This window comes from Pectinophora gossypiella, chromosome 16 (genome assembly GCF_024362695.1).
Source record: "Pectinophora gossypiella chromosome 16, ilPecGoss1.1, whole genome shotgun sequence".
NCBI lineage: Eukaryota > Metazoa > Arthropoda > Insecta > Lepidoptera > Gelechiidae > Pectinophora > Pectinophora gossypiella.
In genome coordinates, this window is record NC_065419.1 from 4,663,740 (window position 1) to 4,686,984 (window position 23,245).

Below are 23,245 nucleotides of genomic sequence, written 5' to 3' on the forward strand. Positions count from 1 at the left end.
CTTACTTCTATTCCCGACCTGCATGTTTACATTACATACGCACATGCACGAGGAAGCGTCCGATCCAGATTTTAAAATAGATACGTCTGGCTCGCCATCCACTACACGTATACGGCGAAATCTTGGAAGTTTATTAATGACTTGCAGTTGCTTTACAGCTTGTTTCCAATTTATTATAAATAAATAAGTTTGATTTTAGCTAAATTCGAATGTGTTCCGAAATCTATTCTCTCGAGACGCCAGCTCCATGACATAAAATAAGGAATAATTTAAAATTTTGGCTATTATTATTTTATTGTTTATTATTTTACCACTAGACACAGGCTTCCCCTCAGCCATCAGTACTCCACTACGTGTTAACGTTGAATACTTTTGCCAATTCAGTTTGTTTTCTATCATCGTTAAAGTACGACGGTAAACATTTACACACAAAGTCACAAATAGCAACACATACATCGAAAGCTAACAGTTTATATTTGATAATGATACCTAAACTAACCTGCAGCCAATCAACCCATTTAGGTAATGCAGTGGTTCTAACATTTAGATAGTAGGTAGGTACTACGTACGAGTTATGTGCACTAGGGTTACTCGATTCGTAACTAAATAATGAGTAGTCCGGTTTTGGTGGTTTGGGTAACTAAAATCAATAACAACTTTAAAGTATTCATGTACGACTGTTTCTGAGTTGATTGCAAGGTTGCAAGTGTGTTACATAGATACATACATACATAAACTCACGCCCATTTCCCACCGGGGGAAGCAGAGACTATGGAATTCCATTTGCTTTAATCCGGCACACTTCTCTTGCTTCGTCCACATTCACCAATTATTTTATACACCCACACCTGTTCAGAGTAGATCGTACTGAACCTTTTCTAAGAACATCTCCAGTTTTTTGTATTACATAGGCCTGGAAGATAATTTAAAGACTAGAAAGTTCGTGCTTATTATGATTTCGAGTATGTTGTAAAATTCGAGGGGAACTCGTGTCGTGGTGTTTTATCAGCTGGTGTGCTGTCAATAGCCAAAGCACCATAATGTAGATACTGCATTCGAAATGTAGCTGTTATTGGGCTTTCCTGTAATTAGTGATTTAAGAGTGAGTATCAAATCGGGTCATCCAGCTCCTCGTGTCTCGTATCCGTTCTGTTTCTTTTTGACTTATTGTAAATTTGCCGCAAATGGCAGTGAATATTAAAAGTGGACTGTATTGGGAAAATTGCGATATACTAAATTTGGGTAAACAATTGATACGAAAGTGCAACATACAAAATACGACAATAGACGAGAAAAATGCCTTTAAAAGAGAAAGACTCACCTAGATGTCCTGCTGTGACATACGCAGGCTCGAGAACCAACAGCCAGGGAGGCTCCTGCAGTACCTTCAGCTCGCCGACTTACCTCAGATTACCGAGTTACCTATAACTGTGGCAAAACACTCGAGCGATGGATTGTCTTCCCAATCTAAAGGCACTGTTGCACTAGGAATATTTTCGGCAATTACGACAATGGTTCGAAAGATTCGAAATTATTCGAGGGTCACACGTCTGACCTCTATAACGACACGAAAGCAAGAGAGTGAGGGAGACGTTCCAAAACTAAATTTTCAAAAAGTTATTTTTTTTTTTAAAGTTATGTTTGTGATGTTGCCAGGCGAAATATAGTACAATTCTGAACATTCCGCCCACCAAAATACATTGTATTTTAACCGAAATTAAATTATAACACGATATATAAGCAAAAATTAAAACTATAAAACGACACGAACGAAAAAATATTTGTTTACGACATTACAAGTTAACAAAGAGTACTGTTTTATTTCAAATCCTCCATTGGCAGAGGGCAAAGTTTAACGATAGGTCGTTTGAATTCGCCAACTTCTGTACGCACCGTGACAACTCTACAGACACCATCAGTCCCGGGATGAAGTTTCGAGACGCGACCGATTTTCCATTTCATTGGACTGCATTGCTCGTTAACAATGAGTACAAGAGTACCGATCGAAATTTCCCTTCGACTATTATACCACTTGTGACGCTGTTGCAAAGTGTGTAAATATTCAAGGTGCCATTTGCGCCAAAAATCTTGATGGATTTGTTGCAACAATTTCCATCTCTGCAATGAACCTAACTTTACATCAAGGAAGTTGTTTTCGGGTAAAATAGTAAGGGGTTCCATAGTTAGAAAATGACCAGGGGTCAATACCGAGAAGTCGTTAGGGTCTGAGCTAACGGGCGAAAGAGGACGAGAGTTTAACATGGATTCAATCTGCGTGAGGACTGTGTAAAATTCCTCGTAAGTTAGGCGTTGCGAGCCAACGACACGCGACAAATGCGTTTTTACAGACTTGACCCCAGCTTCGGCCAAGCCTGAAAAGTGTGGACTACCAGGGGGGTTGAACACGAACTCGATTCGTTCGGCTCCGGAAGCCCCTTTCATAAGGTCACTAAGTATATTGTAGGCTCCGATGAAATTTCTACCTTGGTCGGAAATGAGTTTCGAGCAGCGACCACGCCGTGCGATGAAACGCCTCAAGGCGGCTAGATAGGCCTCGGAGGTCAACTCCGACACGAGCTCAAAATGAAGAGCCTTGGTGGCTGTACATACGAAGACACAAATATATGCCTTAAACGTGCGCACACCTCGACCCCGACCCAAACACACATCAAAAGGCCCCGCATAATCTACAGCAGCAGACGAGAATGGTTTTATCTGGTTGATACGAAAGGCTGGCAAATTACCCATAAGAGGAGGTGGTGCCACTTTCGGATGGGCGCGAAAACATTTTATACAACGCGACACAACAGAGTGTATTGCTCTTTTCGAAGACAAGATCCAAAATTCTTGGGCCAACAAGTTTTGGAGAGTTTGCAGTCCAGGGTGCATAAAGCGCTGATGATAATCATCAACTATTAATTTCGTGAGCCTATGATCACGAGGCAATAATAGCTGATGTCTAACGTCATAAGTCAGCCTTCCTTTAGATAGGCGACCGCCCACCCTCAAAAGCCCATGTTCATCCAAAAACGGAGATAACTTTCTCATGGGTTTAGGTAAGGGACGAGAAGAACTATCTTTCGACAACAGACGAATTTCTGTAGCAAAGGCACACTCTTGGACATGCTTCACGAGGAAGCGAAATGAATTATTTATTTCCTCAGGCGACAATTGTGATTTTAAATCCTTCGAAGAAGAGTTTTTCAAATTATTTTTGAACCGAAAACAATAAGCTAGGATGTTTAAAATCCGCTTAAAAGATGAATATCGATTGAGAATTTCATCTACGAACGATATGTTAGATGCTGTAAAGAGGCTATAAATCTTCTGTTCATCAGATGCAAGGTGGTCAAACTGTATCTCAGACTGTGGCCAAAACTCTTGAGGTTGAGAAAGCCAATTAGGCCCCGCCCACCATGTTACGTTCTGGATGAGGTCAGCAGGATGTAAACCGCGAGAACCGCAATCCGCTGGATTTTCAGAACCAGCCACGTGGTACCAGTTTTGAGGGGACACTTTCTCCTGAATATCCGAGACTCTATTGGCCACGAAGGTTTTCCACTTCGATGGACAAGAGCGGTTCCATGTCAGAGCGACACTTGAATCTGACCAACAGTAGATGTCGTCAAAATTATAAAAACCATCTAAAGCCTTTTTGAACGAAGCGATTAAGTTCGATAATAAAACAGCAGCTAGCAGCTCCAAACGAGGAACGGAACACCTACGAAGGGGGGCCACTTTCGACTTCGCACAGCAAAGTCGCACAACGATAGTGCTGTCATTTTTAACGACACGACAATAAATGACCGCACAATAACCCTTTTCTGAGGCGTCACAGAAACCGTGAAGCTGCAACGACGTAAAAGATTCGACCATTCGACGAGGAATGGAAAGCGAGCTCAAGGATGATAGCTGCGACTTAAACCTACGCCACTCCTGCGCGATAGTAACAGGAACTTCGCTATCCCAATCGGTTCCAGACAACCACAACAGTTGTATTAGATATTTCGCAAAAAATACGACCGGCGATAATAAACCAAAAGGGTCGAAAATCTTTGCGATATCCGAGAGGATAGATCGCTTAGTACAGCGTGAATCATCCATTGAAGTACGAAAAGTAAATTTGTCCTCTTGTGGGAGCCAAGAGAGACCCAGAATTTTAAGCGATAAATCACTTATATCTTCGAAACTCCGGAGGCGGTCGGAATATAAGTCAGAGTCCGGACAAGAATTCAAGAATTCAGGGCTATTGGAGGCCCATTTCCGCAAATGGAGACAAGAAGACGACAAGATGTCCAGCAACTCCTTGCGCATTAGTAGAGCACTCTCAATAGAGTCTGCACCTGACACAATGTCATCTACGTAAGTATCTCTCGCCAAGACAGCAGCACCTTGAGGAGCACGAGATGAGAATTCCTCAGCTACCTTAGCGATGCACCAAAGCGCCTGGTACGGAGCGCAGGATACCCCATAAGTTACGGTAAGGAGGCGAAAATCCTTCACAGGATCCTCTGGAGACGCTCGCCAAAGAATGCGCTGATAGTCGCAGTCTCGCAACTCGACCAAGAATTGGCGATACATCTGCTTGATGTCCCCGGTGAAGACTACAGCATGCCAACGAAACCTAACCAGAAGATCGAAAATGTTCTTCTGTAACTTAGGGCCAGGGAGCAACGAATCGTTCAAGGACACGCCAGCGGCATCCTTAGCACTTGCGTCAAAGACCGTACGCAAGGGTGTGGTAACCGAGTCAGGGCGTAGAACTCCGTGATGAGGGATATAATAGAAGTGGCCTTCAGACGACAGAGGCGGCTCAACTTCTTCCATATGACCACATTTGAGGTAATCGTCCATGAAGTTAATATAAGCAGTACGAAAGAGAGGGTTTATTTTAAACTTCCTCTCTAAATTCAGAAGTCGCTTAAGTGCGACCTCACGAGAATTTAAAAACCTTGGCTTCTCCTGAGGGTCGACAAAGGTCAACGGGACAATCATCCTACCTTCAGGGTTACGACAATAAGAAGCCTCCATATAGGTTTCACACGACAATTCAGCTTTCGAAAAAACGACAGGCTTAGGAGGATCTAAATTCTCCAACTCCCAGAACTTCTTTAAACTGTTGTCCAAAGACAAACTCGACACTAAAAGACAGTCCTTAGTCACAACACAGGAACCTTTACGAAAACGAGAACGACAAGTGTCAACATCAATTGCACATTCACCCATTACTATCCAGCCGAAAACAGTGCGGATAGCAATAGGCTGACCTGACTCGCCCTTGACAAGACCAGGTTGAAGTGCCGAAGCGAGAATATTGGCGTTGACCAACATGTCAATAGGCCCAGGCTGGTGGAAGAATGGATCAGCAAGATCTAATCCCCTAATATGTTTCCAAGAGGAAATATCAATTTGTCCCGACGGCATGTCAGTACAAATTTGCGACAAAACGAGAGCATTAAACGAAAAGTTACATGAGGAGCCACCATTAGATGGTACTATCTCACATTCGACAGTGCCAAGAGTATCGGCCGATACCGTACCAATACCATTCACAGGATGGGCGTTGTCCTTTATGTCAAGTCCAAGCTTCCGAGCACAAGTCAAAGTAATAAAATTGCAGGCACTAGCACTGTCCAAAAGTATGCGAATAGGAGTCAATTTATTAAATTTATTTTTAATTAAGACCATAGCAGTCGAAAATAAAATTTGGGAATGACCTCCAGGAACAGTCAACGCTGTGGGAATATTCGACGAAGTCCCTTCGATACATTGTTGAGAAATGTCATCATCAGCAGACGTGTGGAAATGAAGTAGCGCGTGATGCCTATACTTACATTTGTCACAGTGAACTGATGACTTACAATGTTTGACTGTATGAGAGGGATGAAGACATACAATACAAAGTCGTTTATCCTTCACACAAGCAAACCTCTCACGAGGTGTCAATTTTAAAAATTTGGGACATTTGTCTATATTATGGCCAACCGTTAAACACAACGTACAGCTGATCACAGGTGGTACAATAAGCGATGACTTTGTTTTAGACACTGGCTTTGTAGTAACAATGTTCAATTTACCAGAATTTTCCAAAGCTTGACTTCGCTTTTCTATAAATTTACACAAGTCAGCATATTCCGGAATATCAACATCAGACTCTAATTGTAACTCGAAAGCCTCTCTAGTAGCTACATCAAGCTTGGACCATAACAAATGGAACAGCATAAAATTCCTATCTGGTAACTGGTATTTATCTAAAATTTCAATATTTTCTTTAAAGGTACGAAAAACTCTATTTAATTCTGTACTACTTTTAGACTTCACAGATTCACAGTGTAATAATTTTTCATAGAATATTGACGCTAACACTCTTTTACGTTCATAATGATTTTTCAAAACATTGTATGCATTTAAATAATTCTCATCTGAAATTGGATAATTCTTTATTAAATCCAATGCACATCCTCGAACATAGGTCAATAAATAATGTAGCTTTTCCACTGCTGGAATTTCCCTATTATGAATAAGTGAGTCATAAAGTTGTTTAAAAGAAATCCAATTTTCAATCCTTCCATCAAAAGGCGTTATGTTTATTTTAGGCAGCTTTACACTTAAGCACTGATTATCCGAAACTGAAACTGAAGGTTTTATATCAGCTTGCGACTTCTTCAACATACGATACTTTATTGACCTCACTTTTGTTTCAAACTGAGCCGAAAAATTTAACTCGCCTGGTCTGTGTTCTTTCGAGACTGACGCCAATACTTCTATCTGCGCTCTGTGAAACTCATCCGTAATTTCTTTCACGTCCTGTAAAGTATATCCTACCAAGTCCGTGTTTTCCATACTTTCGATACGGGCAAATGCATAATCCCGAGCAATGCGGTTCCTGTCTCCAGTAACCGACATACTATCATCGTTACTCATTGTTAATTTAAGTTATTTTAACAAAAACAACACGAAAAACAATCGAAACCAACAAAAAACAATGAATAACAATGTGATATGTATGAGGTTATTTTTAGACTCGATTGACAAGTAGTCAACTTGACGTACGAATGACAGTGACAGCAGACTGACAAGGTGCGTTCAGAAGCAAGTTCAAAAATTAAAAATAATATTTGAAACAAAACGGTCTTCAATCTTTTGAAGGTTAACACAAAATAAAATATGTGTCGTTTTAAAGTTACCTTCAAGTTTTTTATAATTAATTTTCAACTACAAAAATTTGATTATGGAATCCTTAGATCGCCTTACAAATGAAATATCGTGCTCAAAGGACCAAAAAATGAATATTAAAAGTGGACTGTATTGGGAAAATTGCGATATACTAAATTTGGGTAAACAATTGATACGAAAGTGCAACATACAAAATACGACAATAGACGAGAAAAATGCCTTTAAAAGAGAAAGACTCACCTAGATGTCCTGCTGTGACATACGCAGGCTCGAGAACCAACAGCCAGGGAGGCTCCTGCAGTACCTTCAGCTCGCCGACTTACCTCAGATTACCGAGTTACCTATAACTGTGGCAAAACACTCGAGCGATGGATTGTCTTCCCAATCTAAAGGCACTGTTGCACTAGGAATATTTTCGGCAATTACGACAATGGTTCGAAAGATTCGAAATTATTCGAGGGTCACACGTCTGACCTCTATAACGACACGAAAGCAAGAGAGTGAGGGAGACGTTCCAAAACTAAATTTTCAAAAAGTTATTTTTTTTTTTTAAAGTTATGTTTGTGATGTTGCCAGGCGAAATATAGTACAATTCTGAACAGGCAGTAACTACTTGGCCGGACAAATGGGGAGCGCTGAACGCTCTCACGCCACGTGCTTCTTCAGAGATTAATATGTTATAACATCAGGTTATCGTGGGATAAAAAGGCCACATCTTCGCAATTCTTCTAAAATAGCATAATTTCTTTTTTAAATAAACTGCTTCGATGTGGCTTTTTAACAACCCTGGAGTACGTTGCCTTCAGTACTCTTGGATTCCTTGTAGCCACTTCTGAAATCCTGTTTACCACACAGTGTGTCTCTCGAATTCCTGATTTGAATTTGAAACATACATTTGAAATACTGTGTTGCCATTTAATGACGCGTGCCTGCTATCTGACATATAATCTGTGTTGATTGTAGATTAGCTATTAAAATTATTCACCCAAATATGTTTCTCGATGCGGAACGTATTGTTATTATATATATTATATAAGTATTAACGTTCCGTTCCGACCTATTGCCTTGACTAGAACCGACCTATTATACTCACAGAGGTTTTGATTAAATCATGATTGCAAGCACTTGTGCTGAAACGTTTTTTTCTTTTAGGTTAGATAAGATAAGAAGAACTATATAACACAAAAATAGGAATATTTATTGCACAATAAAAATACACTTTGTCTCGTCATAAGGCAAAAAGCGGCGACAAAAAATATTATTAATGGCCTTTTCCCCTTAGAATAAGAAGCCATGGAAACTTCGGTCGGTACCTTAAATGAACTCCCACAAGGAATTAATTAAACCTTTGCCGGTCGATCAACTCGATACGCGGCGTAGGCGTCAACACTTTGTCAATTAGCTACCTTTTGCGACCTAATAGAAATTACTACAGGTACTAACTTGCTAATTAATATGAACTCTTGACACATGATCTGTACGCAGGGGTAAACTTACGTGTAGTCCAATTAGTGAATACTCGTCAAAGGTATCTTTCTGAATGGATGTGTCAACCTGTCGTTTAATTAGGAGGTGTTTTAATTAACTAGACTAGTAGTTTCTAGGAGTCATTCGTGATATCTATGACATTACATAAACAACAAATTAAACTTCGTTAACAAAGTCCGTCTGTTTACAATACCTACGACTGTTTTAAAGACACCTTTGAAACGAGAGTTTTCTTTTCTAAATAACGTAACATAAGTTCTCGACTATCTCAATTGGGGTAGTCAGAGGTACAGGTGGTGAGCCGTATCGCCGTCTATAATGGTCGAGCCATCTATAGAAACTGCTTAAGAGAAATTAATAACCCATTGGTGCAAGTCCGATAACGTGGTTCAACCGACACTCCTCCGACCAGCAAGCCGGTGCGGTGTACGACCGCACCACAGTGACGTTTTTCTAATAAATGTATTTAATTGTTCCAGCACCAGTTCCCGGCTATGAACGACCTGAAGATGGGCGGCATGCTGTACCTGATAGGAGTGTTCTTCTTCAAGTCGGACGGGCGCATCCCCTTCGCGCACGCCATCTGGCACATATTCGTCGCCCTCGCGGCCACCGTGCACTACTTGGCCATACTTCGCCATCTCTTCCCCGAATTAAAAACTTAATGAAGACTGCCCAGCAACTAGTGAATCTCAGCTTAGTAGCCCCTTGAAAGCTAGGTCTATTCGTGTGTCCGGATATGAGGCTAGATCTGTTACATTTAAAGTATACAATTTTAAAGGTGTACAGCTTGGTAAAATAGTGGAAAATGGTCACCTAAGTAAGGTCAGTTTATAGAATCTCAATCTATGTGTAGTTTATGTTCTGCTGTACTTTTACCGATCTGTATAAACCAGGATTTGCGAATAAGGTCCCGAATAATCAACAGGTGTTTTTTACATCGCATGTATTTTTAAAGCCACTTTATTTATGTGTTATGAGATATGTGAATAGAACCAAAGCTTTGCATCGTATAAACCCAAGTCTCTTTAGCTAGGGTCGAACCTGTTTCAACGGACTTTGTTAATACTACTCGTAGATATACCTAACGCGTAACCGAACGATCGCGTAATTATTAATTTTCCCGTAAACAAAACGAAGTAAACAAACTGCCAATATTAATTATTTCCCGGCATAGAGAATTTGCATTCTCAGTAAAATGTAATTTAAAACTTTGTAGAGCGTGCGATGAATTTCCGATAATATTATTCAGCTAGGTATTTTTCCATCGAACCTCCTTAGTCAGACCTTAGAACTCTCTTCCCAGCGCAGAACTGACCCTGAGGGCAAACTTTAATTCCTTCACGGCCACGATCTGTTGTGTGATTTTGTAGAATAAATCAAATCATCGATCTGATGAAAGCCGAGTTCCTGTAAGCGGTCCGTGTTATAAACTTGTTGAATTTGTAATTGGTATACCTCTTTCTAAAAAGGCAACAATTAAATTTTATTAGTGTTTGCATTCGAATCAAATTCGAAAACGAATCGTTGGTAATTATTAGAAACGTAACAAGCCGCAAAGATTGATTTATTAATTATCTTCTCGTTTATGTATTCATGTGTGAACGATTTCGAAATGCCTCGACACGGACCGCATTCGGCCAAACCTACGTAAGATCTGAACGTGTGTATATATTTTGTAAAATATTGTTGAATCTTATGTACTATTGTTGTAGTTAGTGTTTGTAGAATCTCATAATCTCGAGACCAATCCAACCCTTTTTAGAGTATTTAATGTGTATGTATTAGGGTTTTTAGAAACATTTATACCTATACTTATATAAATCCAGTTTTTCAGCGAAATCTTTTATACACCTCAATGTGAATTTTCCGTAGATTAGTTGGTTATACATTTTAGTGTAGATCTGTGTACCATCTCGTAATGAAATAGATTTTACAAACGTGGTCATTTTATAGATTTTATCATTAGTTATGAGTTCGTTGATTGCCTGCTAGTACGTACCTATAATTTCCAATTTTATTAGATTTGTTAAGAATTGCTCAATTGTTCGTATGGACGTGTTTGATAGACTTCCAAAAGTATTTATTGTCTACTAACCTGTGCAAGATCTCTGTTTGATGTTGCAATTATCATATCGAAGTTTGCAGCTAAAGTTGGTTTTGATCAAAAGTACCTACCTAATGTAACTGCCTAAATACAGTTGGATGAATTGATCTCACGATTACGCCACCCATCGTTGTTCTCTAGATGTGTCATGTTACCAGAGCGACACAATCGGCTCTGTTTGCAAACTGGACCGGACACAGAATGTGCGTCCGACGTTCATTATTTGATACCCGTACAAAGGGAACGCTGTTCTAATGACATCTGACATTTAACCTTTTGCCTCAAGACGATGTGCGATGGCAACGTAGAATACGAATATTCTATCAAGAGATTTTCCATTTTTGTTCCAGTTATATTTAATGTAATCTCTATACTTGCTTTATTTTTAATCAATTGCTTTGTAATGTGCAAAATCTCCAGACGATAATTACCGTTTCTAGTCATATATTTGCTACAAACTTTCGCAAATTAGTGATCAATGTATAGATGAATTTTATTTAAAATATATTGTTTTTGGAGTAATTTTGTAACTGTTCGCCGTGTTCGCCGGGTAGTCAAGGTTATCACAGGGTAATTTGGTGTATAACAAATATAACTGATGGCACAAAATTTCACGAAATTAATTTTAAATGTACCTTTGACGGTAATGATTATTTATATTCATACGTAAATGTATTTTCGAAAGGCATTATTTTTAAATTAGATGGAATGATAAAGGTAATTTAGTTATGTAGACATTTTCGTTTAATAGCACTGGAGTTTGGTGTGGTAGTTACTAGGGATGTTTATCTTCCCGATCAATTTTGAAGCTATACTGATGTTGGCAGTGCAAAGTATTTTTAAACAGGGAAAGGGTAGTAAAAGTTATTTTTTATGATCGGGATATGATTGGGGTCCTTGTGGGTGTGTAGTGCATTGAACACGATACCATCTCGTATCTCGAGTCTTCCATGAGACGCCATGGGATTGCCACAAGCGTTCGATATGTTCTCAAATCGTACGATCTTTTAAACGTATACATTTTCGTCGTTACCTAAGTAGATTAAAAAAATTGAATTGAACCTTTTTATTTTCAACCACCTTCGTAAATAAGTAGAGCTAGGAATAGAATGGATACTCCGTGGATATTCCATTATATTACTCTCTGTCTCTGAAATAATCCTCATCATTCCTATAGTTGATTTCTACTATTCCAATATATAGAAAAATAATAATCCATACCCCAATATGTCTTAAGAGGTACACACATTGCATATTAATGTGTGCACTCCTTAAGAGGACCTCTACGTACATTCTTCACCTAACCGTAATTATCGGTAGAACTAGATTTACTCATTTTATAAAACTACTGCAGGAATTGTGTCAATATTTAAACAAATTGTAGGTATTTCGGTGTTGTAGTGGATCCCCCCTTGTGCTATTTCAGACAAAAGTTTAGCGTAACGATCAGCCGAGAGGAAGGAATAATCATATATTATTAATGTTTCATGAGATTACGGTTCCTTTCTTTTGTATTCCTCGGAAAATCTACAGAATTCGCTTCGTGGATGATTCAGTGAAATTATACGAATTCTTTTGTTGTTCGAAGAGCAAGATTCGAGATTGTCATGAAAATTAATTTCACATAGTACCTCCACAAATGTTCAGAATATTTATCTAAACTTTTGTCTGATCCATTTAACATTGTTGTCTGTAACGCGTAACTTTAGATAATAAGCAAATACTCTCATCTGATATTATATTAATGTCAAGTTTAACGTAGGTACCTCCTGTTTAGACATTAAACTAAGAAAAGTCCTAGAATCGACTTGCAAATGTGTTATTAAAACTGGAGGTATGACATCCGACAAACGCCCAGTATTTGTAATAATTTCGTGAATGTTACTATCGGTGTTATTTCATGAATGTTACCTTTGATAATGGACCCTGGTATAGTTTTGTAGAGGTTTTTGGGAACTCAATAAAAAATTTACAATCAATTTTATTGTTTTATTTATTTTATTATACAGATATATCTGCTGTTTTAGTGAGCACACACTGAGTTACATTACAAAATGTTAAGTGAATAAATACCTAAATATAATTATTACTGTAAGTAGCATTACATTTTAGATACTGTCTTTATACCAAGGATGTCGAAGCACTTTTCCATAACTTTAGCAGTGATTTCACAGAGCATCAGCCTTTCATAAAATATTTTGATGATTTTACCCTCTTTGTCCTTCTCAATGCAGTAACATTTGTCATAGAATTCTGTGAATACTGATGATATTTCAAACAAGTATTCACATAAAGTGTGCAGGTACAAATCTCCAGCTACCTTCATGATGACCTCAGGGAACCTAAGAAGAACCTTTCCAAGCTTCCATTCTGCTTCATGGGTCATTTTGAAACCATTCTTCTCTGCATGAGCTAACAGCTCATCAAGAGAGACTTGTGCATTCCTGGCTATTGACCTGATGCGGGTTAAAGAATATAACAAATAGACTGCAGTATTACCTCTGTCGTCCAACATCTTATCAAATGAAAACACATAGTCATTGATCCTATTATGAGACAGATCTGCATACTTAATGCATCCATAGGCAACAGCTTCTTGTGCTCTCTTCAATTCTTCAGGAGTCAGAACTTGGTCTCGACCCTTTTCTTTAAGCTTGTCAAGAGCCCTCTTCAATCCTTCATCAAGTAAATCAATAAGTTTGACGGTATCTCCAGACCTGGTTTTGAATTTCTTTTTATCTTCTCCTAAAACAACACCAAAACCTACATGTTCTAACTTTTGGTCATTTTTGAGAATACCAGCTCGCCTGGCACAGGCATCAATAGTGGCAAAATGAGTATACTGTCCAGCATCAGTGACATAAATAAATCTGTCCCCTTTTTCTTCTTCAACCCTTTGTTTAATGGTAGCCATGTCAGAGGTATCATATGTGTATCCTCCATCTGATTTGATAACTGTTAGAGGGATGCCTTCGTGTTTTTCATCACCCCACATAATCCACCTTCCTTCATCTTCTTCTAACAATCCCTTTTGCTTCAGTTCCTTAACAATACTGTCCATCCTGCTCTGATAGAAGGATTCTCCTCGAGGTATGATTTTAATCTCAAGACGGTCATACACTTTCTGGAACTCTTTTCGAGAAACATCACAGATAAGGTTCCAGGCTGCAATGTAATCTGGCTGACCTGACTGTAGCTTCACAACACAAGCATAAGCTCGTTTCTTAAACTCTTCATCCTCATCAAATCTCTTCTTCGACTCCTTGTAAAATGCTTGCAAATCAGAAATTGGAGGAGATTCAGTCTTGAAGTTAGGAAATTTATCCTGTAAATGAGCAATTAGCATTCCAAATTGAGTACCCCAGTCTCCCAGATGGTTCAAACGAAGAACATCATGGTTCAAGAACTCCAAAACACGACAAATGCTTTCACCAATAATTGTTGATCGCAAATGCCCTACATGCATTTCCTTGGCAATGTTAGGGGATGAAAAATCAACAATAACTCGATCCCTTTTTACTGGAGGCGGTTTTACTCCAAATCTGAGTATACAGGTGAGTACATGTTCAGCAAATGCTTTATTGATGTATATATTTAAAAATCCTGCTCCAGCAACTTCCATTCGTTCAATAAGTGGTGATGTTGGAGTCTTATTCAAAATATTGTTGGCAACTTCTCTTGGATTTGTTTTCACATTCTTGGCTTTGAGTAATTGTGATATTGCCATGGCAGAATTACACTGATAATCACCAAATTTAGGATTGTTGCCAGAGAGTGTAAGAGCAATGGGTGGGTCTTCTAGGTCAGGATATGCTGACGTAATAGCGGCTTCGAACACGTTTTTAAGCTCATCAATAATACAGATGGTGCCTTCTACTGAGTTGATATCAGTAATTAAGGTTGGTCGTTTCTTAGGCTCTTTCTTCGCAGGTTTTCCCGCCGCTCCGGATTGTTCCACCTTAATGGCATTTTCTAGTATTGCCAATCGATGTTTCAGTTTCTCGTTCTCAGTTAGCAGTTTGTCCAGCTGCTGGTCTCCTGTATAGGCGACATCCCCGGCCGCTAGCTTATTTAATTCTTCTTCAATCGCGCTAGCTTCCTTCTCCATGCGCGCAGTTTTTTCTTCTAACATTTTCACCTCCGCCTCAGTCATTGTGATTATGTTTTAATAACGTTTAAGTTATAATTTAATAAATAAAAACAATCTTTTCGATTGAATACAATCTATACTAGGTTATTTGCCGCACGTTTCATCAGCAAAATTTGACGTTTGTCATATACGTGTAGAAATCGAGGGAGAGCAAAAGTGACGTTAGAAGTTACGTTTATAAATCAGAAATAAACTTTTTAGATAAATAAAAAATACATCATACATACAGCCTTCTAGTGCAAAATAATATGTTGTCGATTAAAATTATTGTAATCATAATTTTTAATATTTATCACAAATTATCACTGTTTAAGTGAAACAGTACGTAAAGCCGTTAAATGTTTCGTCCCTGTGCCTTCCTTAAAAAAAAACCTTCGTAACTATGGTAACCAAGGTCAAACAAACAGCGCCAAAAATATGTTTCAAAAGTGGCAAGTGTGAATGAAGATTTAAATTATTAAATATTCGCTATAAAAACTGAATAATTATTATTTTTTTTATACCAAATAAACTCCTCTAAATTGTAGGCCGGAGGAATTGTTACTTTACTTTACTTTTTATAATGCGTTTGCGCTTTAAACTGTTGATTTAATTTAGAGAACGTAAGTCAACAATACTCCCATGGCTGAAGGATGGCAGAGCAGAAGAATGGGTTTGAATACACGCACAAGGACGGGGAACAAACATTCTGGCTCGAAGACATTACCAAGTGAGTTGGTTTTTCAGCATATTCTATTGAGACGGGTAGAATGATTAATGACCACAAATGACGTGAAAGAAGCCAATTCTGAGCACAATGCACTCAATAACTTCCGCCCTCAAGGTCACCCACCCCCAGCAAATACATTAAATAGTCAAAGGGTGTGAAGTACGGCGTTATTTGTGTTCAGCGTTCGCCACGTACAGTTTGTTTTTGCAGGGAGATGAAAGAAACTTACATTAAAAATAGCAGTCCAGATTCGTCGCCGTCGTTTGATGAACCGAAGGTTAGATATGGAAATACAAAATTCGACAGTAGCAGGTAAGAATTCCAACTCTTTATTTAAAACCAAATCTATTTACGCAGTTACAATACTCCATCGTCGTGGAGATCCTTGGGGGAGACCTATGCCCAGCAGTGAGCGTCGTACGGCTGATGATGATGATACTTCAAAATTCGCACTGCGCGATATTATCTTTTCCATGCTACGTTTCATGTTTCTATTCGTTTCAGACTCACTCGCAGGACATCACTGGACACTTCCATGGATTTACTTATGAAGCCACATGTACCATCAGCAGCACATTCAGCTGGGACGTTACGTCATCATAATAAGGGTAAGTAAATAATTAACATAACATAGGTACTTACAATAGTGCTACTTCTTTTGCAAAGCCTCCCCTAATATTGTGGAGCCATTGATACTTTATTAAGCTGGTGATTTGTTCAAGAATCTTTACCTTTACATCCAACAGGTTTCTCACAAAACGGTCGGCGGAAATACGTGAGGAACGATTTAGACTGGGGTGACTCTCCAAACGGGTCGAAGAACAATGATTTCCTCTCAGATCTGCTGCCACACTACGTCACACCACGACACAGACGGGTGCCAAATGAAATAGACGACGACTTTCATGACGTCATTATGGGGACCAGTAAGCATACTTTGCTTCCATTATCGTTGCCGTTAAGAAGAAACGTTCCAACGAACTGTTTCTTCTCTTGCTCAGGTTTTTTTTGAAATAATGAATCTGTTTCCTGTTATCAAGTTTTCGTCATTGGTTCGTGCCGACCGATCTTACCGAACCGTATCATTAGGAATCAGATGTCAGAGATATTACTGACCCGCCAAAGGCTTAAAACATTTATTACATCTTGATATTCACTTTCAGGGCGACCAGAACCGACAACGATTCGGAAACAAATGAACACGGAACCTTTTTTAGACTTGCACCAAAACAATAACACGAATAGGATACAAGCGTCTAAAAGCAACCCTACTAAGAAACCAGCATCCCTCAGCTCAGTGCCAAGTAAGCAGGCGAAAGACAAGACGAAAGAGTTTGTCATACCAGAGTTGCCTGAAGGTAGACTGTTGGAGATCAAGATATTCTCCAATTGGGGCGACAAGTACCTTGTCGGTTTGAATGGGATAGAACTGTTTGATTCAAACGGTGCGACGGTTAATATTGAAAAGGTAAGGTTTTCATAAAAAAAATGGCTTCTATCGATACATTAGATTTGAGGTTTCGTGTCGTTTTTGGCAATGGTAAGCCGCGAAAGTAATATGTAAGCCTACTACGCTATTTAAACTCTAGTCTAGTTAAAAGGAAATTAAATTATCAATACATGACCATTGTTGTAGATATGGTCCGACGCAGATACAGGTGACCAATCAAAGCACGGCAAAGCAGAGAACATTGCGGATGGAGTGGTACGTACGCGGGATGAGCGTCACGCGTGGACCACGCCGGCACCGCGGGGCGTGCCTATATCCCTGAGTGTGTTGCTGGCCAGATGCTCCAGACTGGCGTTACTGCGACTCTGGGTAAGATCTAGGCAAAGTATATAAACAATAATACTACAGAGTTTACCCCACCTCCGATTTGGTTTGAACTGGTTTATGTTAACAGAACTACAACAAATCGCGGATATACTCATCGCGAGGGGTGCGGCTCGTTCAAATCAAACTGGATGATCAGATCATATTTCACGGCGAGATTGCGCGCTCGAGCGGCGAGCTCAAAGGTCCTTTGACATCGTTTGGTGACGTAAGTAGTAAAAACAGGAGATTCCGATAATGACAATGATCCGCGATGCTCAAATATTAACGCCTTGCCGCTTTTTCAGACTATACTCTTCACCAAAGACCCGTTAATTCTCGAGTCTGTAATGTTGAACGATAAGAATTTCCAAGTGCTACTAAAGGATACTGAGCCCAGTGAGTCTATAGAGAAGCGACCGCCGACGGCTAACGACAGCAACCACAATCACAGTCCAGTGATGTTGGAAGGACAGGCCGAGGAAATGGAAGTCAAGTACATTGCCCAGAAAATCAAGTTGACGCTAATGTCGAATTGGGGACAGAGGCATTTGATTGGCCTGACAGGTGCAGTATTAAATTTACCGGTATAAGTACTTCAGCTTTTACATTCGAACAAGGCGATATCAGACTTCTGTAGGTGTTGTATAATATTTTGACGTTATTGTATATCTCCTAATCCTATAATCTTACCATTTGTGCAGTGTAACCCTTTAGTCCATCCTCAGGTATAGACATCCTCTGCTACAATGACGCGGTTCCCATCCACCGCGCGTATGCCTACACGACATACATTTCCGAAGAAGACGAGTCTCCTGAAAACCCTGCAATAGCGGAGTGTAAGAACCTCTTCAACGGCAGGAACATTTCCACGGACTTCGAAGATATGTGGTGCACTAACTTCTCGCCCGGTCTGAAGTACGTGCATATTGTGATGGAGCTCAGAGAACCCAGCGAAATTACTAGTAAGTCATATTTGGAAATTAATATTTTCAATTATTTTCAAAAAGCTTTTACCAATTCAGTCACTGAAAAGTATAGCTATGTATTCTTAAATGAAGTAATAGTCAAGTAATATGATCTCTCAGAATCTACTTAATTAATGAAGACAGAATTTGGACAGAGTTCCCTACAACATGGTCCAGCATAGTTTTAATAAAGTATAACAAGGTCTAGTACAGTTTTAAAAAAGTAAGTATTCTGTTGTAGGCATCCGTATATGGAACTACAACGCCAACATGGAACTATCATACATCGGCGGGAAGCACGCGCGGGTGTTCCTAGACGAGGCTCCGCTCCACTACCGCCCCGTGTTGCTGCGGCGCGCGCCCGGAGACACATGCTACGACTACGTACACCAGCTCGAACTGGCTGCTCTGGATGACAGGTACTGTGGCGACATGTACTCTTACATCTACAAGAGCGGGAGCATATAGCCAACTCTCTATAACTATAGGTACCTTTATGTAATACAGATGATTTGAATCCGATAATTCAGGTGACAGTGCATGGAGGTTGGTCTTCCAAAGTGACAAACATCAGTTAAAATATAGTTTTAAGCAAATGTATGCCCCTTACATCACGGTCACAGGTGAACAATATTGCGTAGCATTAAGCAACTATTTTCTTCAGGCTAGAAGACGCAAAGGACTCGGACAGCTTTCATATGGACTGCCTAGTGTACGGCAGCAATCTGGACATGGGCGCGCCCACGGGCTTCGTGCTGCAGATCAGCATCTTCTCCACCTGGGGCGACCCCTACTATGTGGGGCTCACCGGCGTGGAGTTATATGACCCACACGGGAATATGATCCCGCTGACTGAAACTAGTAAGCTCGAAACCAGAGCACGGAGCCCGCATATCGCGCGACGCGATCTCTGAAGAAACATAAACCCAGCTAGGCGATAAATAAACGAATTATATATTAGTTTTGATATCGCGTCGCGATATGCGGGCTAGGCTCCATGTGACATACAGGACAACACCCAGTTTTAATTTTATCCTTTTAATTTTAAAACATACCAATACTTCTCCTACCATCACGCATATATACCTACGCACCGTTCTATTGTGGGTGCCTCTACACATTTCAATATAAGTACCGTAGTCAACTTTAAAGCCTCAAACTTGTGTTTATGCAAGAGAAGTGTGTCATGCATGATTCATGATCGAAGTAGGTAAATGGAATTCCATAGTCTCTGCTTACCCCGGTGGGAAATAGACGTGAGTTTATGTATGTAACTGCGTTTGCTTCGATCCACCTCATCACCACCCAGGGTGTACTACCATCACCTGCATGTGACAATATCCTGCTCCACTACGGAATATACTACACAGGAGGCTTCGTGACCTGTGATATCTTTTGCGTTGCAAATTTTTGAATACCAATGTATAAATCTACGCCAAATCGTCTTCATTTGAAAAAGGAAACACATATATAATTTAAAATCATTTTGATTATAAGGTACAATTCGTACGAGTCAACTTGGAATATCGCGCTGATGATGACTTAACGATACGTAGCGTAGTTCGCAACACACAAGGCGAACCGAAGCGGAAAGATTTAGCAGAAGAGCTACATTCCAGCGAGTTTCCAAATTGACTTGGACGCGTAGTAGCAGTAGGCCTAGACAATGATGAGTGTGGTCTGCCAGACGTGTGCGCGCACCCGGCCAGCGTCAACGTGCTGGAGCGGCGCGCCATGGACGTGCGCACGCCGGACAAGCTCATCGACGGACACAACCACCGCGCCGCCGACGCCGCGCACTCGTGGCTCGCGCCCGTCCTGCCCGCCACGCTCAACAGGTACTATACATGCGTACGTGGACGATGGAAGGCACATTACGCCGTTGGTTCGGCTATTTTATTATTTATACCATAAAGGTACCAGCGGGCTTAGCACCGTAAGCACGCGACTCTTTCTCGCCGCGACAGAGATCATCTGTCTCTTTCTCTGCAGTACTGTGAGAGAGTGACGGATGACGTATGTCAAGGCGAGAAAGAGTCGCACGCTTACGGTGCTAAGCCCGCTGGTCATTTCACTAACACAGTTGGCTCGACAATTATATACGGCTTACCACCTATCGCTTTAGTCTAACAGAAAGCTCGTTGAGATGTAGGTACTTAGTTCATCTTGCAAGGGATGTAACTCTGACTACCCCAATTGGGATGTGAGGTAATAACATTACCCAATCCACCCAGAGCGATGCGTCAAGGTCACGTCAAGATTGGGAAAATCGATGCTATTACACAAGCTCGGAATCGTGGTTACCATGGTTACCCCCCACTAACTCGCCCGAGATCGTGGTTACCATGGTTACTCCCACCAACTCGCTCGAGATCGCGGTTACTATGGTTACGCACCACCCATTTGCTATTAGAGTACAAGATCTGATCGGCAAACTCGTGACCTTTACGCATCTAACCCGATGGACAGGGCAATTAGGGCTATAGTCGTGAGCTTATGGTATATAGTCGTGGTCTTTTCATGAGTCACATTAGTAGCCTTTGGGGGCTGAATAACATCTCTGACATTGGCGACGTCAATCGTCACAGACTTCGACATTTTAAATTAGAAATTTTTCTTTTATTGCTATATCTGAACTTACTCTACGTATAAAGCTGGATGACCACTTAACAAAGACTTTTCACTTGCATTATATTTCAGGGTCTTTTTCGTGTTCGACATCCCAGTTTCCGTATACGGTATGAAAATATGGAACTATGGGAAGACGCCCACGAGAGGTGTAAAAGAATTCGGCGTAAGTATTATTGGAAGTGTAAGAATGTGACATGAAAATTCGTAATTTCTCCCTTCTTTATGTGCAATTTGATAATTATTTCTAGGTGCTAATGGATGATCTGCTGATCTATAACGGAACCCTGGACTGTGCCAAAAACGATGATACCTTGACGCCCCAGTGGATTTGTCTGCAAAACGTAGACGTAGAGAATTTGACGCCGAGGTAATATTTCTTTTCTATTTTCTTTACCAATAATAAAACATTGTTGACTATTCGTACTTTCTCCTTCCCTTTTCCTTGGCACTAACCAGCTTACCAAGCTGACATCTAAACTCAGTATTTTCTTACCAGTCATCTTTAGATACGTGTCCAAAAGTGAATTTAGCACTATGTACCAGGAATTTGATCTATGACTGTTAAGAACGGATTTGACAATACTCACTCGGGCAGTCTTCTTTCGTACACTCCAACATGAAAGTAAGAATAAATGATTTTTGTAATGTCTGTTTGACTATAAAAAATCCCTCATTTTCGCAGTCCATCAGACGCGAGTCAGCGCACTACGACATCTGGGTCTCAAGCGTCGGCTGACCCCAGCGCGCGTCCCTACACCAGCGTCAACCAGGTGCGGACCTTCCAGAAACATCGTCATTGATGGACATTACATTTACTTATATATATGTACTTAGAAATTACAATATCTCGGACCGGGGTGCTCGCTCATGTTTGAAATTGAGACCACCCCAAATTTTGGACTTCGGAAAGATCGGAAATACGCGTTCTGCTGTGGTTTACGTTAAAGAGTGATCAGTATGTTTATATGTTATAGTGGGAAACTTACCTTATTTCATGGAAGTGTCTTAGGCCTAGTTAAAATAAAAAACCCGAACGCGAAAGTAGGTCTGATCCATCATGGATTATCCCTCCATATCAAACGTAAATAATTCTGTCCATGCTTTTTACAAACGATTTGAGTTTTACGTCGTATTTTTGAGCGTAATCGTCTTCTGAGTAGTTTATTATTTATATTTATACATCTGTCGTTGTTATTTATTTATATTATTTTAATCACGACTACGCTCAATGTAAGGCAACTTTGATATTTATGCAAAATTAAAGAAAATAGAATTATTTACTACTACAGGCTTGTATGAAGAAATTGCCTTATTGGAATTACCTACACGTTACATTTCATAAGAATGTGTAATGATGTGCTTATCCTTATCAGTGTTGAGTATAGATGCATGAACTAGTAAATGCGAAAGATTAAATTAACGAATTTTACTCTATGTCTAGTGTAATTATTACGCTATTTCATTGTACAATAAGGGCAAAAACTGCCCATTATAATATAAACAATAGATGTTCAGTTAGTGTCTCAAAATGTAGTATATGTGTTATAATTTTCACTGTAAGTTAAATAATGCCAAACATAATTGTGAGTGATCTATTACATTCGTAATAAAATCCTAAACATATTCTTTTAGTAAAATGTTATTGAGCAGCTAAAACTTTATGGAAATGCCTTACAAAAGATGAATCATTTCATATTATCGTTTTATTGCTAAGTTTGCTTTTGCAATTGATCCCCAAACGTAAGCCCCACTTTAAGACCAGTAGCATGTTATATGTTAGCATTGAAGTCGATGTAAGTTCATGTTTGATGGTTAAATTGTGAATAGTTAATTATAGAGAGCACAGAAATGGTACATTACGCAAAGTTATAAACAGTAAGTAGACTGCACCCGCCAAAATACTTGTTACTTTTACTAGTCCGTTACTGTGATCCATTTACCATATCTGTTACTATACAAGATAAAATACAATTAAAAAATCGGAAAAAAAATGCAAATCTTATTTAGAAAATTATCGAGTATTAGTTTATTATTTAAAGTAAAGTGTGATCCGTCCAGTGTTAGTTAGTTGCTCATAAATTATGATGTATTTGTAGGACAGCTGTACCTTCGGTGTATCGTCAAATGAAATTTTGTACCATGAATAAATGCAGATTTTGAAACTGTGTAGTTATTTTCTTCAACAAATAATTAGATTAATAAA

At 39.6% G+C, this 23,245-nt stretch overlaps 3 protein-coding genes across 3 annotated transcripts in view; 2 read left to right on the plus strand and 1 right to left on the minus strand.

The window, feature by feature from the left end:
• The window catches only part of LOC126374010 (monocyte to macrophage differentiation factor), a 43,683-nt gene extending 30,933 nt beyond the window's left edge, over positions 1-12,750 (plus strand). The window contains exon 4 of the mRNA XM_050020456.1: positions 9,144-12,750. Within this exon, the coding sequence (XP_049876413.1) occupies positions 9,144-9,329 (186 nt within the window). The 3' untranslated portion in view covers positions 9,330-12,750. The remainder of the gene's footprint in view (positions 1-9,143) is intronic.
• Positions 12,747-15,047, minus strand: LOC126373963 (arginine--tRNA ligase, cytoplasmic). The gene has a single exon (XM_050020367.1). It carries the CDS (start codon positions 14,922-14,924, stop codon positions 12,873-12,875), a length of 2,052 nt encoding a protein of 683 aa, XP_049876324.1. The 5' UTR covers positions 14,925-15,047; the 3' UTR covers positions 12,747-12,872.
• Positions 15,048-15,553: 506 nt separating this feature from the next.
• Positions 15,554-23,176, plus strand: LOC126373700 (katanin-interacting protein-like). Its single transcript, XM_050019933.1, has 15 exons — positions 15,554-15,630; positions 15,841-15,942; positions 16,135-16,238; positions 16,377-16,556; positions 16,794-17,098; positions 17,267-17,449; positions 17,535-17,672; positions 17,752-18,010; positions 18,172-18,408; positions 18,653-18,830; positions 19,076-19,272; positions 20,099-20,249; positions 21,112-21,205; positions 21,291-21,409; positions 21,725-23,176. The coding sequence occupies exons 1-15, from the start codon at positions 15,554-15,556 to the stop codon at positions 21,840-21,842; spliced, it is 2,442 nt and encodes an 813-aa protein (XP_049875890.1). The 3' UTR covers positions 21,843-23,176.
• Positions 23,177-23,245: the final 69 nt, after the last annotated feature.

Coding starts and splice junctions, on each gene's coding strand:
- LOC126373963 (XM_050020367.1), bottom strand. CDS start 14,924: ATGACTGAGGCGGAGGTGAAAATGTTAGAAGAAAAAACTGCGCGCATG.
- LOC126373700 (XM_050019933.1), top strand. CDS start 15,554: ATGGCAGAGCAGAAGAATGGGTTTGAATACACGCACAAGGACGGGGAA. Junction 15,943..16,134: donor ACAAAATTCGACAGTAGCAG/GTAAGAATTCCA, acceptor TATTCGTTTCAG/ACTCACTCGCAGGACATCAC. Junction 21,206..21,290: donor GAGGTGTAAAAGAATTCGGC/GTAAGTATTATT, acceptor AATTATTTCTAG/GTGCTAATGGATGATCTGCT.